Raw genomic sequence first — 20176 nt, 5'->3', positions numbered from 1 at the left:
ATCCGAGACTCCACTAATGAGAAACTTTCTCCTGTTCGCCGAGCGCTCTTTTCGCCTTCTACCCGATAGAAGACACTTTACTTTCACGTATTACTCTAACGATAACGACGCTTACAGAACCATTTTTAAACGATCACCGAGTGGAAACGTCTTGTGTACTGCTTGCGCAAATCTGAAGTGTTTCACAGTACTTCGCGCCCTTCCATCGCACATTCAAGATCCCGTATTATCGGCCTCGTTCCGGGGGTCTCGATCGCGAGAGACCCTGGGAACGGGTTGGAGCATAAGACCGTCATTGTTCAGGTCCCAAAAGGCGGGTACTCCAGAGCCCTGATGCTTTCACTTCGAGGCCCGGACTCCAAAGCTCTCCTCTGTTTACAACCCAGGGCAAAAACGTCCATTTTCGTCCCTCGGAGCCATGAGGTAATGTAACCAAGCCTCTGCCCTGTAGCCGTGGAGTCCTGGAGCCCTAACTCCTCTGGGACCCTGACTTATTCTTACAGTATAAGATATAATTATCTATTTATTATTAAAAGTTCCAGCTCATAACTTTTCTTATCTTTTTCTTTTTCTTCGGCTTTTCTTTTGAGTTTCCAAAAAACCGGTTTGATCGCGTCTCTTCTTCGACGCTTTCTTCGACTTCTTCTCCGGCAGTGACGTCTGGAGGAGAAAAACAACAACAACAGAAATAGGTTTAAGCTAAAGGAAAGAGAAAACGCCAAGTGCCACAACAACGATACAACATCCTCGTACCCAGGGTCTTCGTTCCCTGTGACCAGCGGTCGGACTATGCAGAAAGAACGAATACTCGAGATACGAGAATGACGATGCGATAGAAGAAAATGGCAGAAGTACTGTTTTCTGCTGCGAGAAATATATAACATAAGGTGGATTTCTACTGACGCGTAATTTTTTACTGCGTTTACGGCGTGAAAAAAATTAGAGACACTGTATGAACGACTTCGTAAACAGAAACTTAGCTAAGAGTTCCATTGTTGTATTGGGTAAAAACAGTGAGAAAGAAGCCATATTCAGAAATTGACATCCTGACAAATTTTCTAAGCTTACCTAGATCTTCAGGTATACTCCGGTTCTTGGAAGTTTTCTTCTTGTTTTTCTTTCTTGCGTCTGCAAAATAGATTGAAAAAATAACGAAAAATTACTTTTTAAGAAGGTTCTAGTCCTGTTCAACTTAGCAAGTTTTAGTTCACGATTTACAGAATGGAGAATAAATAAGGAAGCCTTTCGCTGGACACTTGAAAGAAAATCAAAGTGGAGTAGGCGGAAGCACCTTACTGTTACTTATTTTCGCGGGACTTAATTTTCAACAATTGGTCAGAAATACGTAATCAACATAAAAAATACAATAAAAATACGTTAAAAATAATTTTTCGCCGGTCTTTGATTTCGCGATTTTTTGAAAATCGCGAAAATCACGAAAATTAAGTCCCGCGAAAATAAGTAACAATAAGGTGTACGTAATCACGACCCTGGATCACAACTTCTTGTAGGGGGGCAGCATTTAGAAGCTTGTCTCGATGTATCACCTAATTCTGAGAACAATAAAAGAAATGTTCAACAACCAGTAGGGAGATTTCATATTTTCATATCCCATGTTTCTGAACTTCCCCCTTGACCCACAACTGTGCGAAAATAATAAGCAACTAGGAGAGTGTTATGTAACAAGTGTTATTACAGTTATTAGCAGTGAGTGAATCTCTGGTAATTTTACAAATCATAATGCTTGACTGACAAGCCAAGTAAGATAACTACAGTTCAATTCCGATAACTCGAACCTGCATGGGAAATTGAAAAAGGTTCGAGTTATCGAGGGTAAAATTAGTAAGAAAACAACCTAGAGGGGAATCGGAAAAGGTTCGAGATAGCGGGAGGTTCGCGTTATTGAGATTCAACACTACCTATCTGATCCTGTCTGGAGCCCTGCACTTGCGTCACATGACTGGATTTATCTGAAATGACTGGCAGGATCTGGCCAGCGGTACTTCCCGCTGACGGACGCTTGTCTTTCACCTTACGGAAAAAGTCTGGCTCGACATTGTCACTAACAAAGGAAAAGAGAAAAAAAAAGCTAACGTTGAAATCAAGAAACAATAACAGCTTGTGATGGTCTCTAAAGCATTTGTTTCTGGGAAGGCGCGGGACAGCATTTTGGTAGAGACGTGATCAGAATAATGAAGATAAAAAAAATTAGGAAATCGTATAGGGATATACACTACATTTGACATGCCACTAAATTCTCCACACTAACATTAAAAAAATGTACGAGAATCGGTTAGGAGAATAACTATCAAAAAACTTGGGACAAAAATAAACTAAAATGATCTACAGATTAATCGAACCAAGCCAATCTTAACCAAAGCAAAAAATGCACTGAGCCAATAAGAACTCGAAGCTTAGACGAGCAATCAGCGCCAAGCGCGGGAAACGGGGGTAAACCAAGTTTTCCCTTTGCTCCTGATTGGCTGAATAAGCAGTATGTGTTACCTGATTGGTCAAGACAGAGCATTGCACGAGTTTTTAAACCAATTATAGAGCTAAGCGTAAAACTAAAACAAACACATTAAAACACTACATGTATATTTCACACTTGGCTTGGTGAAAAGCTCAACAATCTTTTCTTTGTAGTACCATGCAAGCCAAAGAATAACTACATGCCTATATAATCCCATAATCGCTACTCCCAACATTTTCAACAATAACAGGGCTTAATTAATATATAATATAAATTCCAACCTGACAGGGGAGAGCGTAAGAGGATCTGTCTTGACTTTCCCTTTCCTTGCCCACTGTTTACCACTGTCGTTGTTTTCTGGCGTCCCTGTTTCCCGCGGACTACCTGGACTGGAGTGTTGAGTCTTCACGTTCATAGGGACTGGGCTCTGTTTAGCTTTAGCCACCTTGAGTGGTGCTAAGTGTGTGTCCGTTGAGGGGGAGGGTGGCTTTATTTCGACTGGTTTCACAGGGGAGGACCTGTAGTTATTCAGTCGCAATCTATCTGGCATTGTCTTGGATTTGATTGGTGCCAGGGTGGAGAGGGTGGTGCCTGATGGACGTACAATGGGTATTTGATCCTAAGCAAAACACAATAAAAGCCAGTTCATTAAAAGCTCTATTAAATGGGAGTACTACAGTAAAAACCTGCGTATAAGAACCTGTTAGGCTAAAATTTCATTTTTAAGCACCCTTCACATAAGAACCATTTTAGGCTAAAATTCTAAAACAGGTCCTTATTTTCAAAAAAGAAAAAAATAATCTTCTCAAAAATATAGAATTAAAAAATCTTCTCAAAATCATATTTATAACACGTCTGTTTTAAAGAGGAACTTTGACATTTCATCATATTATGTTGTTTTGTATACAAGATTTATTGGGAATTATAGTGAAGGTTACAGTATAGGTTTGATTTTAACAGAATCAGATTAAAATAGTATAGTATTTTGCTTACCGAAGCCTCCAAGAATACTGTTATCGGACATTAAAGACCAGATCATTTAAAAATTCTACTTTATTTCTTGAACAAAATTTAAGAATCTAATTAAGAACCTAGTTAGCCTAATTTTACACTAAATACCATTTATATAAGAACCTGTTTACACTAACTTGAAAAAACCTAGGTTCTTATACGCGGGTTTTTACTGTATAAGGTCACCAGCGTTTTTTTTAAAATCTCTTTTTATCTCTCAAATTCACCGTGACTGACTAGCAAACTTATTGATGAGACGGCACAGTGACCTAATGGTTAAGCGTGCTGGACTCTGGAATCAGAGCGGTCCCAGTGTTCGAGCAAGACCTTGTTCTGGCACTTAACCGCCGACCGTTTCGCTCAGTTGGTAGCAAAGCTGTGGTAGAGCGCCGGACTGTCTCGTGCACAGGAATTGGTCTCGGGTTCGAGTCCCAGACCGGACAAAGACTCAGGGTCTTAAAATAACTGAGGAGAATATGCTGCCTTTGCAATGACATCAGCAAAATGGTTAGATATTCTAGTCTTCTCGGACTAAGCGACGATAAACCGTAGGCCCCGTCTCCTGCATCTTCAGTGTTATAATCAACAGGGGACGTTAAAGAACCCACAGACTTATCGAAAAGAGTATGGCACGGAGCTTCCCGGTGTTGTGGTCTATCTATTCCGCATTGTGTTGTATACTGTGAAATGCTCGGTTTCATTAGCATATACTTGCTAGAGCCCTAACACGGCTCATAATACCGAGGGTAAAGAAAGTTTCAGTTCAGTTCACTGCTTTGAGTTACTGGGCAAGGCACTATACTTTCACAGTGCCTCTCTCCACCCAGGTGTACAAATGGGTACTGGCAAATTTAACACTGACGGACTAGCATCCAATCCAGGGGGGGGTGGGGGATACTTCTAGTCACTTAATGCTACGGAAACCAAGATAAGCTCCAGCTGTATGGGCCACTTGGCTCGATGCAGACTTACACTAAACTTATAAATACAATAATAACGATTTTGTCATTTTTTAATTGCAGCAAAAAAACTGTTGAATATTGAAAACCGAACTTACAAATTGGTGTTTGACCATGTGCCGAGAGTATCCATATATCCATCCACACAACCATATGTCTGGAAATGCTGCAACTTTTTTGTCATTTTAAGCAGGTTATGTCTTTTTTCCAAACAGTCAGAATGAAAGCTTGACACCCCCCATTAGGAAAAAAATTTGAACCCAAATGTCCCATCTACAAAGGGATCTAATGCGGGTTAAATTATGCAAATAAAGAACTTGATTTTTATTATCTTTGTAATGCTAGTAATGTTCAAAACTCAAGTGAAACCACGGACGGTTAGGATCTTATTCAGCTTATGATGTACCGGTAAGTTATGTCCCCGTTCCCTGTAACTTGCATAATAATTATTGTAGACAACTGGCCAGTGCATTAAAACTGCTTGAAGTATAAAAAGAAGCTTACCTCAAAACTAAACCTAGGCAGGATAGGTGGCCTTTTTGGGTTGTTGTGGTTCACATCCTCAGGTGGGACAGGCGAGCCTGGTATGGGGGTAAGAGCCATCTGTGGAGGGTAACGACTGTCTTCCTCGCTGCTGTAACCTGCTGTATCACTCTCTCCATTCATGTTGGGATGGAGATAATCTAAACAACAGAACACATGAATTAAAGAAATCAATTCATTTAGACATTTTAATAAGACAGCTAAAACGATTATTTTTAAGCGTGCTTCTTTAAATTGATAAATGTTATTGTAGTTATTTATTTTAATTTATCTTTTATCTTTTTACTTTTTACTTCATTTTATAAAAGGATTTTTTTAGCTTCTTTGATGTTTAATTGCAAATTTTTGATTTTAACCCTGTAAATAGCGCCTTTGGACCCTTGGGAAAGTGCGCTTTAGAAATCGTATCATTATTGTTATTAATTCCATTAATTAAAAAAATCAATTAAATTTTATTCAAAGATAGACACTCCTTAGGACACTACATTTAGAAAGGACTGTCTTTGTTCTAACATTCTAGTATTAGATGCCCTGTGCATGACGAGCTTAAGAGCATCTGTCTACCTTTGCACATACTGGGCCCAAATCTGCACACAATTTCTGTTTGTTGCAAATTTTACAAATGTATGTGTTTACTCAACTAAACAAAAAAAATTTAGCAGCTAGTTCAAAACAAGATCTACCCCTTTTGATGCCCAATCACAACTTAAACAGTATGATTGCTTCTTGTTATACAATCCATTCAAGGTATAAAGGCAATTCCATTCGTCCAAGAGACAGATGTTAAGTGCGTTAGGACACAGAGTCTAGACAGGGACTTTGTGTCCTAACACACTTAACATCTGTCATAGTGTACCTTAAAATACACGAGAGGTCATGTTGGAGCAACATGCGGCAACATATAGCAGCAACAAAATCATGAACTATTCACACATAAGGGCGTATTGCATGGACATATATGGCATAGCGACAACTCTTGTTGCTGCAACATAACCTCTCACGTGACTTGACATTAAACTGTAAATTATCAGCACAGTAGAGTCCTCTGTAAGGTTAGTATGGGGGTTAGATTATGTAAATAAAAAAGTAAAGATTATAAACTTGCCATTAGTCTATCAGATTATTTTCTTTCCACAATGTATTGATCACTAATTAACAAATGGTAAACGCCATAGCGTACACTATTGAGTTATGGATGTACTTGGGAGGCTTGCTAAGCACGAAAGAAGCGCTAGATTCGCACGAGGCTATCGCCTCATGCGACTCTAGCTTCTTGAGTGCTTAGCAAGCCTCCCAAGTACATCGGTTTCCATAAAGTTCTCAATAGTGTACGCTATGGCGTTTACCATTTGTTTTATAGCACAACTTTTAGGTGATTTATCGCAGTTTCTTTGAGGTAAAAGGTTAGTGTGAATGCTCATTTAAACAAATGCGTGTAGTGCTCGCGTAAGCGCTGACAAAAAACCTAAATGAAAAAAACACAAAAAAACAAACATTTGAATTATTTCAGACGTGCCTTATGCATAAAAGTCTTTCACCATTATGGAGAGATGGAATTTCTTATGTTTAGCTTTTCAAATTCACAGGAAAATCTAGAAAATACACCTTCTTGTGCCATGTTGCATGAGATCAGCGTGCGCGCTCAGGATGAAGGCATACGTCAGCGTACACCCATAGTAGACCCTAAATTAACCAATCAGAGCGTGCGCTTTACTTTAGTTGTGCTATAAAAAACCTTTTTTAGGAGTGTTCAATAAAACTTCTATTCTATTCTAATATACTGGTATACCAAATGAAAATTACATGAACTTTCATTTTTAAACCTGCACTTTTGGAACAAATTGCCTTCCAATTATTGTAAATAAAGTCCAAAATGCATTGAAAACAAAGGATAAATAGCTATACATAATAGGTTGGAGTTGGAAAACATTTGGATGGCAATATGTTTCAACAGTGGAAATCTCTTTAAGAGTAGAGGATACATTTGTATTATCTTACAGGGTGATGCTGGGGGCGTTATACTGGGCCATGCACTAACATCATGCAGCAATGAAACCATGTCCCCTGTACAGGAAATACCCTAAATATTAGTCACATAGAGCATGCAATAACAACTCCAGACAGAGAAAAACTTAAAATTTTATATTTTTAGTAAAATAAATTTTTTTTTTATCAGTGTAAGACAATCACATCACAACTCTATTTTTGCCTTAACAAGGGAAAGACAGTTTAGAAAGTATAGTAAAAAAATTGATCAAAGCAGATTCAAATAATCTTTTTTGACTCTGTCTACGTGGCAAATGATATTAGATATGACAATAATTTTTTATTTGGTACAGCATACATGTACCTTCTTGAGTGAAAACAGCCTTAAAACTGTTTATTAAATTATGCATTTAAATGAATTACAAAAAATACCACATTCTTGAATTTTGAATGATATATCCCATAATGAAAAAGCAAAAACCCTAAAAAATTTCTTCTTGCAACAGATTGTCAAGTGTGATGAAAATGACAAAAAATAGTCTTGATGTAACGTCTAATTCTCACCACTAGACGTATAAGAAGAATAGACATTTTGATACAAAACACATTTAATAAACACAGAGCACAGAGACAAGGCATCCAACCTGCTTCAGTGGTATCATCGTCCTGACCATTCATCTCCACAAGAACCTGCACAGTGGCAGTAGTGCCGTTACCAAGTATCTCCTGAACCTCTGAGTCACCAAAATCTGCCGCAGACTGTGAGTCAAAACCATTTGTTATTCCAGTGCTGTGGACCCTGTCAAACAGTTGTACACCATCCGACCCATGCCGGCTATTGTCGGGAACAAGAAGATTCTCTACAGGTGACTCTGTAAAACAGATACACACAAAAAAGAAATAAATCAAGCAAACCTGAGGGCGGTAAGGGGGGAAGGGTATGGATCATGTTTCACAGAAAATAAAACAGCCTTTTCACAATTCAACACTGGCACTTCACGCTTCACAGAAAATAAAGGATTTTGGAAAATAACAGTTCAAGGTTACTATGGAAATCACGATTTGCGAGGGAAAAAAGCCATTTCACATCTCACGGATATAAAAATTAAGGGCCGATCATGGGTCACGAAAGTACTCTTTTAATTACCACCCTGGGTAGCTAAGGGCAAACTGCGTGGTTTTACAATATAAAAATGTCATTTCTCAAACACCCAAGGGAAACACAAAGTGGTTTGAGAAATCGGGGAATTCAAGGAACAGGTAAAATTGCAGCATTTGACTGATCGAGGGATGTTGGGGTTCCGCTGTACTTTGAATTCCTAACTAATTTTAACACTGCAGTAATCACAAGGCAAACAGTGTTTTAAAAGTAACTTCTGGGGTGGCACAATTATCTCCTTCCAACAGAAAGCCATTTTCTTACTGACGTACAGTTGAGCCAACAATACATTAAAGGAGGTCACTTTGTCTAAAAATAATATCAGTCAACAGTCAGGAGGTGTCCACACTTGTACATTGAAAGTTTGACAGTTTAAAAGGTTTGTAGAATACATAATAATATGCCAGTGCAACAAAAACTACATTAAAATTGTGTAAATCTCACAAAGATAAATGATGCTGTACATTCACACAGAAAAACAAAATGAATGTCAGTTTCTGAAAGTTGAGAGAGCAGTATAAAGTAACAAGACATGCAACTCTACAAAAAAATAAATATCTTTAGTCAGAATGTTCCTTATTACAAAACTGCCTCAAGCCTTCATTTTACAAAATAAAAACAGTCAGGTGTCAACACCTTGTACATGTGACAGTATAAAAGGTTTGTAGAATACATGTGCTGGTGCAACAAAAATTAATTTAAAATTTTGTAAATCTCGCAAGGACAAATGATGCTGTGCATTAAGTAAACACAGGAAAAAAAAACTGATGGTCAATTTCTGAAAGTTAAGGGAGCAGAACACAAATAATTATCTTTACATGCACTGCATACATATCTTTAATTCAAGAAACTATAATTTATGTACCAGTAGGTCAGAATGTTATTTATATTACTAAACTGCCTCAAGCTTCATTTTACAAAATAAAATAAACATATTAAATTATTTAGTAACATAGAATCACATGAAAAAATAATGCTTCTGTGTAAAACTTAAAAAAAAGCAAGTTTGAACCATAAACAATAAACCTAATTTTGTATAAAAGTAATAATTTAAAATTTCCTGTGGTTTTAAAATCAAAAATAGATTTGAAGAAAACACGTGATAATAAAGCACACATGATGCTACATATTAAAGCATAATTTGTAGCTTCCCAACAACACAGTGAATGAAACAAAAATCAGGCCCCCTACTATGCAAACCTCAAATTTATGACACAAATTTGCTGTGTATTTTTTCAAAACCATATCTTGAAAAACTGCAAAAGCTTAAAGACATCTATTTTGTAAGAGAAAATGTAAATATAAAACTGATCGAGGCAGACATTATTTTGTAAACTGATGTTTGAAATATGCTAACACAGATGTACACACCAATGTACACAAGCACATGTACGGTAAAGCACGTTTATGGCTCACAAAAGCCTTAGCCTTTAATTTCAAGTGATTCCAAATAGACCTGTATCTGACATTTGACATATGATCATGAAAAACAATCATTTTACAGTACTTACTCGCATGAAACGAAACCACGGCGGTAGATAAACTCACATGTACTTACTGATCAGGCGCTTAAGATACAGACTCAATGAAATATCAAAAGACTGGATGATGTTCTCAGTTCTACAATGAACACAAGACACCTTGTTCCATCAATTGCTTTAAAGACAAACTCCAGCCAAGCAAAATATATCGCTTAGTATTTTTGTAAAAAAAACCTCCCCAAAACATCAATCCTTTCGTATTTGCCACAAGCTGGGTCTAATTAATGTCAACATTTCAAAAACAAAATGCAAATTTTTCAAATAATATTTAATTTCAGCAAATAAAACTCAAACACCAGGCAGCTGAATTGATAAACAGCAATATACATGTTGTTAAATTTAAGGTAAGAAATATATATAAGAATAAAAATAGTCTAAAATGAAGTGGTCTTACCCATTGTGAGATTTTGAAGCACTGTTGTAAAATACAGAGAACAGATCCTCTGATCTTATTATCCAGACCAAGGTAAAAAGAACGCTTTTTTAAGCCATACCCATTTAGCAATACAATATTAATAATTCTTCTGGCATATTAACCTACAGTAATTTGTTCTGAGGGCAGGTGATAATTTACATATTTTCAATCAAACAGTCAAATTGTGACAGAAAAATAAGCCAGACTGAGAGGAAACAAAAAACATTATTCAGTGACACAGCTACTTCAGAACAAGTGACTAATTCACTAAAATCCTGCATTGAGTTCATTTAATTGCATTATTTCTTTTCTAGAACTCACATAATATATACTACAGGTACATGATTGTATAGAATTTTGTAGCAACACTATCATTTGTTAACCATTAACCATTTCACTAAATTGTGATTACTGACCATAATGCACAAACCAATTTTACCCTATTTCAGACCAAAATAGTCAAAATCTTTACCCTGGCTATTTCACGCTTTCAATCATTCTTCTCAGTTTTAGTTGCCAGGCTGGCGACTTCAGGTCCAATTTATTCGCCAGCTCCAAAATTCTAGTTGCCATGGAGACTAAAATTTTGGAGCTGGCGACTTGGAAGGTTGTATTTTAGACCAAATCGGCTTGAAGAACCACACCCTTTGGCTTCACACATGCCTAAAAGTTATTATGACGGAGCACCCCTACTCTGGGTAATTCCTATTCTTGGTTTTCATGTTACGTCATAAAATTCTGAAATCAAAATCCACTAGGCCTACTAAATTTTCGTTGTCATTAGACGTAAGATAAACTAAAAAATATATCTTCTTGCAAATTTCCAGATCGATAGTACGTGTCTTTCATTTTTTAAACAGAGCATTTTGAATATTTGAGATCTCCGTCGTATGTGACATCAAGCTGAGTGCTGTGACAAGCTGTTTTGTTTGAAAAGAGGCCTTTTCTTTCCATTTTCAGCAGATTGAACATTTTAGATATAATAAGTGGTGTTTATGTGAAACTGTACTAGCTCATGAGCCAAAGATTGCTGCTGTTGTAAACAGAATTGAGTTCCAGATGGTTTCTCTGACATCACGGCGGCCATATTTGTGTCCCTCGGAAGGACACAGTTATGGCGTCTCCATACTATAATTATAACTAAGCTTTATAAATTTATTTGCGTGGAAAGGTTTGGCAAATAACTCGCGAACGGTACATCGCACAGACCTGAAACTTGGAGAAATTGTTTATCTAAAATATCGTCTATAATATTTGAAATATATAGCTTCTGTAGTTGAATGGTTTCGAATTTATTTTTTGATTGTGTGACAGTGAAAACCAGCAGCATAAAAACAAAAAACAAATCGTTACCTTTTCTCATTGGTACTTCTGTGGCAAGAGGATTGTCTGGGTCATGATCTATTAACAGCTGACAGCAAGCAGTGTGGTGTCCCTGTTGTGCATATTGAAAAGGTGTTCCACCGTGCTTGTCTTCTGCATCCTTGTTGCTTTCAAGCCTCAGCAAGTGAGCGACACAGTGGACATGTCCAGTTGCCGCCGCCCAGTGAAGAGGAATTCTACAAGTCATGTGACATGCAATAATTACAACGTGACACTTCATCTCCACAGAATATTATAGCTTGATGCACTTACAGGGTGTCCAATATAAATTTAGCTGTGTGTGTGTTTGATCAACAGGGTAATTTCTGTACAATTTCGCTTATAAGCCCCCTCTCAAGCTTATAAGCTTATAAGCCCACCCCCCCCCCCCCCCCCATCTACCAAGAGACAAAAAAACACATCCAGTTATAAGATCCTTCAAGATATGAGCCTCCCTCTGCTGGATGGCAGTACTGAACAGGGGAGAAATGTTGCCTTATTTCGACTTTTTAACTTAAAAACGTATTTCGATCGACACCCCCATGGCTTGTTTCAAGAAGTTCTTTTTAACCAGAATTCAATGTATACCATTGAATTCCGTTATTGACAAATTCTCTCAACTAGTTCTATGTAAAACATTATTGAGAGCGATAGGGAGAATTCACATGTTGATCTACCTGCCATCATTATCCAAGGACTCAATGTTTGCAAATGCCACTGCAGTCAGTTCAACCAGGACAGCGTACTGTCCAGCGGCAGCTGCCAAATGAATGGGTGTCCGTCCAGAAAAGTCCTTTCCATTGACTAAGTTGTGGCTGTCACAAATCTCTAGCATTACTTGACATGTTGGTAGGTAGCCATTCTGTTCAAGAGAAAAACTAAGATAAACAAAGCGTCCTTCTCATATAAAATCGAAGCAATCTCAATCAATTAAAGTTTTTAAAGTGATCGAATGATAAACTTTAATCTAAAGCTATCTTATAACAGGTATGCCCTGAAATCAAAAGCAAACAATTTAAAACTCAGGAAAGCGTCAGCAAAAACGTTAGTCTGTACAATGTACATTGTTAAAGCCATCTTAATAACCAAGTCCTACATTCTTGGTGGCAATAAGTTCTGTTAGTGATTTTGGGGCATCACCTGTCCCACCTGACCCAGCCCTCTGCTCTGCAAGCAAGGTTGGAAGTGTTTGGAATGATTCTGGTTGTTTAGGGTGTGTACCCACAAAGGGTTTTTTGTCCTCACCACAAGTGCTAGAAACTCCAGTTAGCATCATAACTTCCCTTTAAAAGTTCTAGCTTCCGAGATCCCTCTCAATCAGGATTTTCAGTGACCGTTAATGTGGAGTGAGACAATTGATTGACCAGGTTATGGTCAATTGACAGCTGTCAGTACAAGGTGTCTGCTGACCAGTATCACATGACCATATCACAGGCTCAGGTGTGTAACTCAACGAGGTCACATTTTTTATTTTTTTTTTCTACAACCACACATTACTATAATTAAAAGTGGGTGGTTCACTTCTAACAATTGAATTCTACATGTACAGTAGGGTGCAGGGCTATTACAAAAAACTTTGGTACCGTAAAATGAGTGAATAAGAATACTAGATGTACTAACTACTTCAGCCTGCACTATGACATTACAGATTTGTTAGTAAGTCACAGACCTGAGCAGCCCAGTGGAGTGGCAGTTTTCCATCTGTGTCTCGTGATAATAGATCAGCTTTCTTCTCCACTAACAACCTGACATGACCTGTTCTGCCATGGAAAGCCGCCCAGTGAAGAGCAGTCATTCCCTGGAGAAAATAAAATGTTCATGTCATTGATCGTATGAACTTTAACCCGTTAACCCCTTAGAGTGCCAATTGGCACATGGTGTCATAACTTGGTCAATATTTGTTAAATTTATTTGAATTTTTGACAACAAACTTGTTTTCAACAGATCTGCATTTTGAAAGCATTAAATTGTACCTCCCCCTATTTGTGACATGATTGACCACCCCTATAAGTTCTGCAACTTTTTTGCCTGACACATAGGTGACATGCAACATTACTGAAATTAACCAGTAAACTGAGAGCTGGACAATTAGCTACACGTATAGTTAAGGGGTATATCTACTATATACGGAGAGAAACATTTTTTTAATCTTTTTCTTTTAAATGTTTCAACCCATTTCATTCAAAGCTATAACTTTCATCTTATTTGTTCAAGTGTTTTATGAAATTTTCTGATCAACAGCTTTCAAATGGTGTATCATATATGGATATCAGGTTTATATTTTTTTTAATTTACGAAAAAATACCATTCCCCTTAAAGGGGGTAAAGGGTTAATGTTCAAAACATCATTATTGTTGCAAAAGTGAACTTTTGAGTGCATTCCTTTGGGAAGATCTGGATCAGGATCAGTGGTCCAAGATCATTGGATCATGTTGCATCAAAAGAACCAATGGATCTTCTCTGGGCAAGGAATCATCGCCTTCTTCAACACACCATGATGCAATCGTCTTGGCTCATTGATCCTGCTCTGGATCATCCCAAAAGAACGCACCCTTTCTTATGATGTAGCATGCATACCTCATTATCTCGAGCATCGACATCTTGAAGTGAGAGATGCTGGAGCAGAACTTCAAGGGAACTATCAGAGCAGTTAATGCATATAAGTACAGGCATGAAATCACTGCCATGCAATCTTCTTGACAACTTCAATCATCTGGTGTCCAATACCAAAATAATGTATAGACCATGTGTAGAAGAATTTGTAGGCAATGACATCAGAGCCGAAGGTGAACAGACAACTAAGCAATTTAGTTCTTGACGAAGCATTCAAGGGACAAGCTGATTATTTTTTCTCAACCCGAGGCTTAATTGATACTCAAACCTCGAATATTTCAACTCAAGACTTGAGGATTGAGGAGGCCCTGACAGGGCCTCATTGAGTCTCGAGGCTTGAGGGACTAGCTGTCAATTTACATTTGAGAGGTACTGTAGGCATGTATGATACATGCTTAGTTCCCAAGTAAAGTGACCTATCTCTTCCCGCACTTAATTCTAGTTCCTAATTTGCTAGTGATGCATAAAGGATTTGACCACAAAATTTCATACTGACCACAAAGCTCTACTGAAATCTGGTAGGTGTAACTTCTGATTGGTTACTACGTGGTTTAGAATTTTCACAGGGAAGTTCATGTAACAAGCAAAGAAGACATAAAGAAAAAAAATTACTTTTCACTGCTGAAGTATGTTGCTGCATGAAGAGGAAGCCTGCCACAGTTATCGGCAATCAAGCAGTTGGCACCTTTTGCAAGTAAGTAATATAATCCGTCATGCCAGCCCTAAACAGCAAAACATGACTTAATTTCACATTTATAATTTAAAGATGATAAAACCTAAATTACCCACTCTAAGTGGCATCACCCTAATAATCAGAGCAAAACAGGATTAGGGGATGCACTTTATTATTAATGCTTGATGCATTAGTTGCGCACATGGTTTGATTTGTGGTATACATGTGTACAACAGGAGTCTTGTTACAGGTATGTGCTATTATGTTTTACTAATACTGACATGCATTGTTGATGGTACTGTTTACTTTTTGCAGCTCCAAAAAGTCACACAAACTGTCTGCCATCTATTCAGGTAATGGTTTGAATCACGACTAGTACAGTACTACTATACAGTACTCAGTGCATAAATGTGGTTCCTTTTTTTCAATAATGACTTACATTTAAGAAAATTGAAAGTAAGTTCAAAAGTTTCACCCTTTTCAGGAAAACTAATTTGTTAGTTTGAAACAATGTTATGTTAGCTTACAGCACTTACCTGATAAGCTGCCAGTGCAACAGGGGTCCTTCCAACATTATCGCGAGTATCAATATTTGCACCGGATGTAACAAGGAACTGAACGCACTCCAAGTTATTACAGCTCACAGCTTGGAACAATGGTGTCATGCCCTGGCTATTCTTGCCTTCTAAAAGATCTTCAAGAAAGTAAATTCAAGTTATTTTATTGGCATTGTTATTTTGACACCTGGACCTGTCCCATTCTTGTCCCCCGCAGTGTCCACGATCCTTCTGGTCTGCGCCAGGGTTTTAAGACCTCTGGCCTGCTACAACATTGAAGTCCGCAATTCATGGACTCATTGTCAAAACTGACAAATCTGATTGGCTGAAAAATACAGAACAAGTACTCTGTGCATGCTCACAATTTGGGACCAGCCAGTGATCTCTATCCCTGGTACAGGGCCCTTTTAAAAAAAAAAAAAAAAAAACAACCTTTCAACAAGCCAGAAGGATTGACTGTATACTCTGGGGATGAGAATGGGACCTGTCCCAACTCAATACTTTACAATACATGTAATTGATTCATTTACACACCTATGTCCTTAGCAAGCTCCTTCCTCAATTCTTTCAAGTCGCCCTTCAACACAAGCTGGTGGATCAACATTACTCTTCCTGCTGTTGTTGTCTGCATCAGGGGCTCACAGATCGAGCCTCCTATTCAAAATCAAATCAATAAACAAGTAACCCGATTGATTTCTGTATCATCAAATGACCAGAAATATTATCATTTTTTTATTTGCAGTAATTGCTACTGCTGCTGGATTGAATGGTACATGTAATCCACTGCAGGTAATACCCCAGCATAACAATACCTGGTTACCCACTTGTACTCCAGGGTGAAAACACACAACGTGAGAAACAAGTGTCTTTCTCAAGAACACAACGTGAAGACTGAGGCCTTCCAAGGGGTAAAAGCGACAAGCGACATGACCCTGGAAATTGGCGACACAGGAACCTTTTAACAGCGACAAGAGACATCATTACAGCACTGAAATGTGACAACGACACAATGCGACAGCAACACAATAGGGTAAAAAACGACAGTAACATTTACAGCTGTTAAAGCTAGGCGACTTGGGTTCTCAGAAACATGTGACATTTCGACACGGCTACCCCCTTTGGAAGGCCTCATGTCCAATATGATAACCATTTGGCCACGGGCAATAACGCTTGATTACAGCTCAGTTATGAAATCCTGACTCAATCAGGGCTTTCAATGAGACCTGGCACTTGCCGGAGCTCTGACAGATGTCTTCACAAGAATCACCAGCTAAAATTCATGCAGCTCCCTATAAAGGGGAGATTTTTTAATCTTCTTATGTTGCTTTCCGATAGGTGTCGCACAAGGGTATCCACCTACTCCAAATCTTATTGAAAGCCCTGCTCACAGGAAATAAGAGCTCCGCAACATAAACAGGGTAAGCTAAGGTGATCAGAAATTCCAGGGGGGGGGGGGGTTAGAATGAAAGCTATGAAGTCAAACTGGATCAATTTCCAGAGGGGTACTGTGAGGAAACGAATGCTGCAAAATGCTTGAGATTGCTTCTTTCGGAGACTTTGTTACTTTCAGTAGTGGGGGAGGGGTTGCAACTTTCAGATTATTTACTGTCAAACAACCATGAAATTCGAAGGCTCACTACTTTAGGGTTCGGAATTTTACAGAAATAGAATGAAAAGCCATGGTTTCATTTCTCATCAAAAGTCCTACAGCATTTTGATCATAAAATGGTTTCAAAAATCTTGTGTACTTTTTGCAATGTTGTGCATGTTGTTGTGAACAAGGCCTCGGATATTTACATTTTTTTTTTCTTTTATCTGGAAATATTTAATAAAATATTTTGCTAAAGGGCATAATCCGAACTCCTCTTCAAGAAAAATCGGTTTAATAAATTAAATGACTGTAGGAAACTACAAACTTTGTTTCATCACCTCATTACCACCGTCAATAAATGCAATTGCAGCATTTGTAATAAATATGCGTAAAGTTTGCCGTGGAAAAAAATAGGATTGCTATTCAAAATAATAGTTTTCTCAAACAAACTCAACAATTAAATTTAAGTGAGAATGGGAAAACGGAACCCACGGAGAAAACGTATTCTCCAAACATATGTTTGGGGAAATCCTCCGGAAAATTTGAATTTTCCAAAACAAAGAATCACCGCGCGCAATATAAGCTTTATAGATTCGAAAACAGTCGTTTTCAAGCAATTTTTCTGTGTTATTTTAGGGGGAAAGCTTCTTTCTACTACAGCATTAATGTGCGTCAAAACTAAACGACTGTGAAAAATTATATCCGAGATAAAAATTAGGATTAATTGTCCTTTTTTCTTCGGATCATTAAATCGCATGTCATTTTGCTTAACAACCGACCACATACACATTATACGCTACACACCACGCAGCGACAGGACATTTATGCGACAAAATGAAAAGCAAATATATCGAGCACATACAGAATTACTATGTCAAACTCTATAAACTTGAATTACCATGCCAGGGCTAAACATCCGCTATAAGCTACTGCCACTAAGCTTATACGTGTTCAAGACAAAGATGTTGATGAGCAATTCTATTTGAGCGCGAGAAATGGGAAATCACTTCGGTGAATCGAATACTTACTTGGACGGTCTCTTGGACCTCCAAATGACGGATTCGACATCTCTAGTGACAGTCAATGTTTTCAAAGTTGTCCTTGTCGATTAACCAACATCGCCATGCAACGTAGGACTTCTCCAAAGAACCAGATCTATGATCGGATGTTCTCTTGTGGTTTCCGCCATGCACTGGCCGGAAAACTCTTTGCCGTCTTCAAGCAAGCAAATCGAACATGGCGTTTAACGAAGGGAACTTCGAAAAAGTCCAACAATGGCAACAGACAATGCCAAATCAAGCTTAATGACTGGAGATTACATAAAGCCGCTCAAATTTATCGCACTTGTAATTGGAAGGAGATGCAAAGTGAACGAGGTCTTGCGCGCTTTGGTCACACTCGACTTCCCATAATTGCAGCTGCTCGTTTTCCGATTGGTCGACGAACAATGCCGATTGTAAACGAGCTAAACACCTGCTCGCAAAACTCTGTTATGAAGATTTTTCAATATCACAAAACTCATCATGTTGGAAAGCTGAACAGAGAGGGCGGCATATCTCTAGGAGATTCGGAAACAATTGTTTTCTACATGCGACAGCTATCTTGTTGTTTCATTGCGTCAAGTGAATAAGTATCTTTCGCACGAGTCCTTTCCAGAATTAATCAGAAAATAGGTTGGGAAAAAGATCTTTTCAGTTTCGATAATTTTTACCGTTGTAGATCATAGCGCTTTTGATATAAGTTTACATGTCGTGATTTTACCGAGACATTTTTTTTTCTTAGTTTTGTTATATGTAAACAATTGAATGAATTGCAAATTCGAAGCCAGCGGCGATAAGTGAATCAACTGATAAATCGAATAAATCTAATTTCTGAACAAAATTACAGAAGATTTTCTCGTTTTAGAAGGAAGTTTAATAAAAAACTGGCCTTTTTAAAAAGAACAGTGTACATTTAATTTCAGATGCAATCGACCAGAACTGGTTGACCGAGCCGGTTAAATAAACAGAAAGATCTGTTCACAGGTTGAGCATTAAGAAGTTAAAAAAATAAGATAATAAATTCAATCTACGAAAACAAAAAGATTGAATTCAGGATCGATGTTTTTATTCACTGTACTGCGTACGTAGGTTTGCATTGGAAATTATATTTATCCACAGGGCAGCATAAAATGTCTACAGGACGTCCCTTAAAAGCCTTCCGTTGTTGGAAATTTTACAGTTACTTAGATTATAATTTACCAACCGTAAAATTAAAGCAATAACAGGGTTTCATTTCTCTTAACTAATAAAAGTACTAAAAGTACCTCACCTGGACGATCAAACACAAGACGAAGAAGCTTTTTAAGGAATAGTGTTGTTGACTTGTAGCCCGATTTCGAGAAGTTTATTCCAAATCCCAGAGATAATCTTACAAATAATCCCACTATTTAAATCGCTAGATAAATATTTATAGAACACTGAGTTTCCACTCAAAAATAAGTGACAATTGATTTATCAGTGGAAGCTGTGCACGAAGTTACCTGTAGGGTGGGTTCTCATATAATCGCCCTGATCGTTTCTATCGCCTCTGTCACTTCAAAAAGTTTTCTTGCAATCGGGGCCATTATGACATTACACAGACGATCGCTAACTTCTGCACGGAGATTGGGACTCGATGGGACGATCACGACCGCTTGGATCGCCCGTGTCCCGGGGGGGTTTGACAGAAAAGGCACTCCTTTCGTATACCTTTTACTGAAAAGGTACCCCTTTCATATACCGAAAAGACAGGACACATGCCTAAAACAGGAAGTCTTGATGCCATTTTTATGTAGCGCTTAATAAATTTAAATGATACCTCCATAAGGTGCGTCTGTTCGAAATATTTTAATTGAAGGCCTTTTTAAATACCTAAATGAGCGATATCCCTACCCTTTTATATACCTTAGCTTGTGAAATTCCTACCCTTTATATACCTGAAGCATGAAAAAGGTACCCCTTTGGGCGGGGCCTCCCCGTGTAGGCCAATATAGGGAGTACCCCCCCCCCCCCCTGGGGCCCGTTTTCTATCCTTTAAACTTCTCTTTTTATTCTTCGCCGTAAAACTGCAATATCTGAGAAGATAGGAGGCCACAAGTTTTGCTGCTTTCAAAAAAGGCTGCCATTTTTGCTAGATCTAGGCTTAAAATGATTGTATTTCGTATAGGTCTTAGCTCATACCAAGCGATCAGGACGATCGATCATATGAGAACCCCCTGATTGCTTCCATCGCCTACCGGATCGTCTCAGTAGTCGCAAACGATCGATGCGATG

The 20176-nt window shown here is 38.1% G+C and overlaps 1 protein-coding gene across 2 annotated transcripts; it reads right to left on the bottom strand.

Moving 5' to 3' along the window:
- Positions 1 to 34: 34 nt before the first annotated feature.
- Positions 35 to 18445, bottom strand: LOC144642530 (uncharacterized). 2 transcript variants are annotated; one of them, XM_078501502.1, is made up of 15 exons: positions 17912 to 18445; positions 15827 to 15946; positions 15272 to 15429; positions 14675 to 14784; positions 14027 to 14087; positions 13119 to 13247; positions 12127 to 12311; positions 11441 to 11646; positions 7617 to 7844; positions 6985 to 7050; positions 4948 to 5126; positions 2755 to 3092; positions 1920 to 2062; positions 1069 to 1128; positions 35 to 660 (listed from the first exon to the last, which is right to left on the bottom strand). In XM_078501502.1, the coding sequence occupies exons 1-15, from the start codon at positions 17949 to 17951 to the stop codon at positions 530 to 532; spliced, it is 2154 nt and encodes a 717-aa protein (XP_078357628.1). In that variant the 5' UTR covers positions 17952 to 18445; the 3' UTR covers positions 35 to 529. The 2 variants fall into 2 exon arrangements, with proteins under 2 accessions (XP_078357628.1, XP_078357629.1); XM_078501503.1 differs by lacking the exon at positions 6985 to 7050 and having other exon boundaries at positions 17912 to 18443.
- Between the last annotated feature and the right edge of the window lie 1731 nt (positions 18446 to 20176).

This window comes from Oculina patagonica, chromosome 2 (genome assembly GCF_052425735.1).
Source record: "Oculina patagonica isolate OP01 chromosome 2, crgOcupat, whole genome shotgun sequence".
Classification (NCBI taxonomy): domain Eukaryota; kingdom Metazoa; phylum Cnidaria; class Anthozoa; order Scleractinia; family Oculinidae; genus Oculina; species Oculina patagonica.
The sequence above is the reverse complement of the archived record's forward strand: the minus strand, read 5'-3'. Positions and strand labels throughout refer to the sequence as shown.

What these genes read in the sequence shown, in the direction of transcription:
- LOC144642530 (XM_078501502.1), bottom strand. Translation starts at nt 17,951, where the DNA reads ATGTCGAATCCGTCATTTGGAGGTCCAAGAGACCGTCCAA. An exon ending in GGAGCTTGCTAAGGACATAG is followed by an intron (nt 15,430 to 15,826) that starts GTGTGTAAATGA and finishes ACTTTCTTGAAG; the next exon opens with ATCTTTTAGAAGGCAAGAAT. An exon ending in CTCCAGACAGGATCAGATAG is followed by an intron (nt 1,129 to 1,919) that starts GTAGTGTTGAAT and finishes TCTATTTTGCAG; the next exon opens with ACGCAAGAAAGAAAAACAAG.